Source organism: Labrus bergylta, chromosome 2 (genome assembly GCF_963930695.1).
Source record: "Labrus bergylta chromosome 2, fLabBer1.1, whole genome shotgun sequence".
In the NCBI taxonomy this organism is placed as follows: domain Eukaryota; kingdom Metazoa; phylum Chordata; class Actinopteri; order Labriformes; family Labridae; genus Labrus; species Labrus bergylta.
Genome location: NC_089196.1, coordinates 13,791,319 through 13,797,029, shown reverse-complemented (window position 1 = coordinate 13,797,029; position 5,711 = coordinate 13,791,319). Strand labels below are relative to the sequence as shown.

At 39.2% G+C, this 5,711-nt stretch overlaps 1 protein-coding gene across 1 annotated transcript; it reads right to left on the bottom strand.

Annotated features, from left to right (window-relative positions):
* Positions 1-602: 602 nt before the first annotated feature.
* Positions 603-5,494, bottom strand: LOC110002122 (aquaporin-3). The gene is made up of 6 exons (XM_020657777.3): positions 5,307-5,494; positions 2,784-2,910; positions 2,458-2,595; positions 2,215-2,330; positions 1,898-2,115; positions 603-1,744 (listed from the first exon to the last, which is right to left on the bottom strand). The coding sequence occupies exons 1-6, from the start codon at positions 5,412-5,414 to the stop codon at positions 1,507-1,509; spliced, it is 945 nt and encodes a 314-aa protein (XP_020513433.2). The 5' UTR covers positions 5,415-5,494; the 3' UTR covers positions 603-1,506.
* Positions 5,495-5,711: the final 217 nt, after the last annotated feature.

Genomic DNA, 5,711 nt, shown 5'->3' with positions numbered 1-5,711 from the left:
TCCTGCTTTGCTAGTACTGGTAAAGTCTTTAATGCCATCAATCACATGGCCATACACGATACAAGAGTATTAAAAAATAATATTATATAACCTCAGTCTTACTTTCTTGACGTAGCTGGTTTTGGTAGAAGGCTTTATGCCAAAAAAAATCTGGTTAAAGTTTTTTGCCTGTTTTTCACAACCACGTTACCAAGAGTGTTTGCTTATTGGAGGCTCAGTGCTGTAAATAATGTTAGAGATTGGTGAAGACCTGATCAATATTTTTAGATAACTCTTGTTAATATTTTGCACCCTATAAAGCATTCACGAATAGTTATAAAGTTAGTTAACGTTATGATGTTGAGTATTTTTTCTCTTTTATTCCCTGACCAAATGCTCATTCTAATTCCAACATTGGTCAATTTTTACTACATCTTTTGTAAACTCACAATCCACTGTTCTCCAGGAAAACAGATTGTTACCCAAGGTTCTTTAACATGTTAGCATGATACAGTATCTTGCCTAGCCTATCACCCCACCCCTCCAAATACCCCTGCACAAGAAATGAGAAGCATAGTTGACCAACAACAATGTAGCGTAAAAAGAGTGTAACATGAGCCACATTAGTGCAACAATAAAAAACAGAACTTTATTATATCAGTATACAAAAACATTTACAAGCATATATGAGTATAATTTCTGAAAGGATAACATGGTGATGCACACAGAAAAATATTTGTTTTTCTTTTGCACAAATATGACACTTTCAAAAAGGGTAAGGGATCAAGTTGCTAGGGACTTTTACACTGCAGAGAGAGTCTTTTTCAAAATACAGCAGTCTTTATATAGCTGCTCTAAAATGGCAGCGGTGAAGTTAAGAATGCTGTGGCAAGGATGTTACTTCACAAACATTTGTTCGCTCTAAACAACAGAGTCAACGTTGGTGTAGACCTGAAGCATTGTATGGTTTTATTAAATGTACCTAACATGCACAATATTCCTCTTGAGCAGATATTCTCTGATGAATATTCTAACCCCTGGGAAGAATTTTATCATTTTCTGTAAATGTAAGTACTAACATTGAAAGATTCTAGACTCTAATAATTAATATAAATTGTTAGTGAAAGACATATGTATATCATAATCTAAATACATCTACTTCATCATAAAAATATGAAAGTCTATACAAAACTATATTAGCATAAAGCGTACAATACTGTTCAAACTGCCATGGAGTGTTACAGACACTAAGATCCAAATGTTCATCTCTGAATAGAATTAATGTAATTCTGTTTCTATACTTGTGTTTCTCTCCTCTGCACTTTTACACAATCATTAGTCTACAATATAATACAAATACATGATAATGATGAGAGTGGCCTGTTTTCACCAAAACCCAGCTTTCTTGGGAAATATCCCAACAGCTGTAAAAACATTTAAAAAGAAGCCAGTCGTGGCTGGAAGGACATTGTGGTTTGTGTCGCTATTTACATAATGTGCAAGTGTAGCTGAAGGTCTCTAACACACTCAGTACACTTCTTTGGTTGCGTCGTTGGAGTTGCCCTTGGCGTTGGCGTTGGCGTTGGTGTTGGTGTTGGCGTTGGCGTTGACATTGGTGAGTCGTACGCTCTCCTGCTCTGCGCACTTTGTGTCCCGAGCTTCTCCCTCCTGATGGAAGCCGACCATCAGCTGATAGATCATCACACCGATGATGGTGCCGATGAACGGGGCACACAAAGGCACCAGGAACCAGCCATTTCTAACCCTGAGGAGCAAGAGAAGAGTTAATCATGCAAAACGTAAGGTCCCGTGGGAGCATAGACCAAAGATAGTGAGGGACTCTGAGGGCGTTCCAAGTTATAACTCACATTTGGATACACAATTTATCAATCAATCAAGATTATCAATCAGCACTTACGTGAAAACTTCACTGCCCCAGCCAGCAATTGCGGTGAAAATACGTGGTCCAAGGTCTCTGGCAGGATTGACAGCATAGCCAGAGTTAAAGCCCATCGACAGTCCAATAACCAGAACCACAAATCCCACAGTGAAGGCCTCCAGCCCCTGGGGAATGGAGTTGTTGTATGGATCCACGATGGCCAGAATGCAAACTATGAGTGCTGCTGTGCCAATTATCTAGGGAAAGATTGAAGATAATATTGTGAGTTGGACAACTGCGATATATCATTTATATGAATATGTAGAATTCAAATTTAGTGTTTATCAAAAAAGTACCTGATCAAAGAATCCATTAACAAGTGTTAGATGTTTTCCAGGGTAGGTAGCAAAAATTCCCGCTGTGGCATTAGGTCCATACACATTGAAGCTTCCAGGATGATCCCACAGTGCATCTGAAGAAACAAGAAAAAATATAGTATCAACAATATAGCACAGACCGGTTTCATAGACCCTGTGAAACATAAATCTTTGACAACCATGTAAAGAACATCATTTTTTTTTTAAGATTTGAATTCTTACCATAGTACATGCCAAAAATGACAGCAGCACCAAAGAAAGCACCGATTGTCTGAAAGAGGAAGAACATGGGGAACTTTCTCCAGCGCTCTCTTCCGAGCAGACACAGGGCAAAGGTCACTGCAGGGTTCAGATGGCCACCTGTAAATGTAAAGAATGACAGTATGTTTATGAACATGTAGTGCAACAGAATCAAGTCAGTATACACAAAATACTCCTCATACTGACTCAGCCTGAAAAATAGATCAATTTAATGTACAAAGTTCTAATGGGATTTTTCCACCCAGAAATATTTCATCATAGGTTTTCATAAAAAAAAAGTAGTTTACCTGATACTTGGCCACAGACCAGGATACCTAAAGTGGCAGCAAAGCCAAAGGCAAAGTTGACTGTAAAGAACATGCCATGAGAACCACCACTCAACACCAACTGGGCCACAGCACCACAGCCAAACATCTGGAGAGAGAGAATGAGAAAATCAAGATTACACACAAATATTGTAATGATAATTGAGTGCTATGTTTTTTAAAATGGTTCAAATACAATTTTGCTTAATCTGTTCTTTCAAAGTTGCTCGCTCTGAAGGAAAAGATTGAAAGTGCATATTTTTCATAACAAGTGGTCCAAAGATCTGCACTCTACATGTTAGAGCTAGAACAGTTCCAGTACAAAGCTTTGTGCACCAAACAACAACCATATTTAGTGTCTTGATGTTGTTTAAAAACCAAACATTTCAGTACAGAGCTTAGTCAGCCAGTCAAGGGCAAGCCAAGGTGTAAGGTGGGGTGTGGTGATCGTTATCATTGAAACCCATGAAACAAAGATCCCTTCAATGACCACTGCTCAGATTTAAATGAGCTCTATTGTTTTCATAACTACACACCGGAGTACAGGATACTCAGAAAGGTCACTGTGTTGACCTTGATTGGAGGAAACTTGAGCTGCTAAAAAGCCCAGCTGATTTGTCTGGCATGGAAAAAACTGAAGTGTAGTTTTCGTTTTGTGAAGGAAAAGGAGAAAATGTGTGTTTGTGGAAGAACATGACTCAACTTGTCTAAAGAAGATGAATTAACATATTGGGTTGTCTTTAGATGAAGGAGTAGTACGGCCACGCAGGTACCATACTAATTATTCTTCACACTGTGTGGTTATGTATAAGTATATATGTATCCGGGCTTTGCCCGCTGCTCTTTAAGCCTCCTGATGAGGATACTTTTCATTCAGACCACAGTACCCACAAATTGAGGTTAGCTGTAGGGAACCACACTCAGAGGGACTGGCGCCTGGTGAAAGCTCATCATCACTCGCCTCAGTCTAAACCCTTTTCCACCCCTGAGTGAAGACCTTTATTAATAGGCAGAATTATGCTGAACTGTTTCTCTTGTTTTACCATAATGGGCCTTTGAGTTGTGACAATAAAACATCACAAGTTTTCACTTCCAGTTTTTTTCTTAATGCCAGAGGAATCAGATTGCAAATGATGGACCATTAGCAAGTGCCAAGTGTAGATCACATTTCAAGAGAAAGGTCGTAAAGATAGTAAATTCTACCCTTAATCTAGGAGCACTGAGTGTCTTCTCTACCGCTTAATTAAAAAAAAAAAAAAATCCAGTCACCGCTTAAGGATTTGAGCACCTTACTGTGCTATTTTCACGATGTTGTAGTTAGTTAAAGAAGCATAACACTTCCTCAGCCAACATTCAAACGGCTGATTCAGCTGGTCGTGCATCCATGCAGCTACTCCCAGCTTTTAACACAGTCGGGAAGCTTATAAGAAAAAAGACCAGCAGCAGTCTGCCTACTGAGACACACATTTGGGTATTGTTTAGTAGCTGAAAGAAAATAATTTGCTGGCCTGAAACCAGTCTCTAAATCAGAACCTTTGTGATATTCTCAAAATCAGGATGAGGAGCCTTGGATGCCTCCACACAGAGCCCAGAAAAGGGTTTTGAAAGAGAGAATGCGGAGCACATTTTGAGAGTGCTGTGAAGGGTTAACAGAACACTTACAGAAGGATGAACAAAGACATTATAGAACATATGTGTTCCCATTTAGGGCATTTTTAATAGCCCTTGTTGACTGTGCAACTGAATTGATATTTGAGTTAAAACTGTATCAATGTCTGACCCTGCTCTACTGCCTGGATGTAAACCAGCACAGTGGCCAGATTCAATTTTACAAATACAACTTTAACTGAATTCTGACATGTCTTGTTTAATGATGCTAAAGACTTGCTAATGACTATTAACAGTGTGACAGTGGACACATGTACCTTATCCAGCCGTCACCCAATAGTTAAACTATTTCAACCATGTCTTTCATGTCACTTGTTCTGTCATTGACCCACCCAGAGCTGCCATCAACATGTGTCACCTTTAGAATGACTGAACCACACCTTCCTGTTCAAAGAACATGTTTGAATACATAACAACAACTTCTGATAGTTTCAGTCAATCAATACTGTAAATAAAATGGGCCTAAACCATACATTTTATGTATGTTTTTTAGACTGCTTGAAACTCTGGTTTAGGTCCTGTGATTTGCTGCATTGGAGGGAAAAATTAATGTCCATTAATTTGTAATTTTCCCATTTAGAAAAAAAACAATATCTTAATTTTAAGGAATATGTATCTAAGAACCAACTGTGTTTATAATTGAGGGATTAATAAAATAATAAAATGTAATTAAGCCATATTTTACATGTAAAACCATTAGAAGAGTTCACTGTACTGAATGTTATGTTTCTTAAGTATAAACTGTAAAACTCAAGTGCCAATTTTCAGGAAAAAAGAAGTGACAACGTACACACGCAATCATACACAATCACACACTAAAAAGAAAGGCACACTTACCACAAGGACGAGGGTGCCAAGACACTCTGCCAGGGCCTGGCGAAGCAGCAAGTTACGGATCTGGAAGAACCGGGAAAGTTTGTCCAAATACACCTTCTGTCTGCCCATGTTTTCTTGCTGGAGGCTGATGACACTGTGAGAAGACAAGCACCGTAGGTAGGTAGGTTTTTCCTGAGTGACTGAGGAGCTGGGTGGACTGGGCTCCTCTATATAGGGCCAACATGGGCTTGGACTGGGTTTGTGCCAAAACTGTGCTCAGCCCCACCCTCTGCACCACCCCTCCCTGCCTGTGATTTACTCTCTCTAACACACACACACACACACATGCACACACGCGCGCACACACACACACACACACTTTACTATGATCATTCCAGATTAACAAAGTAAAATACTACTTTAACC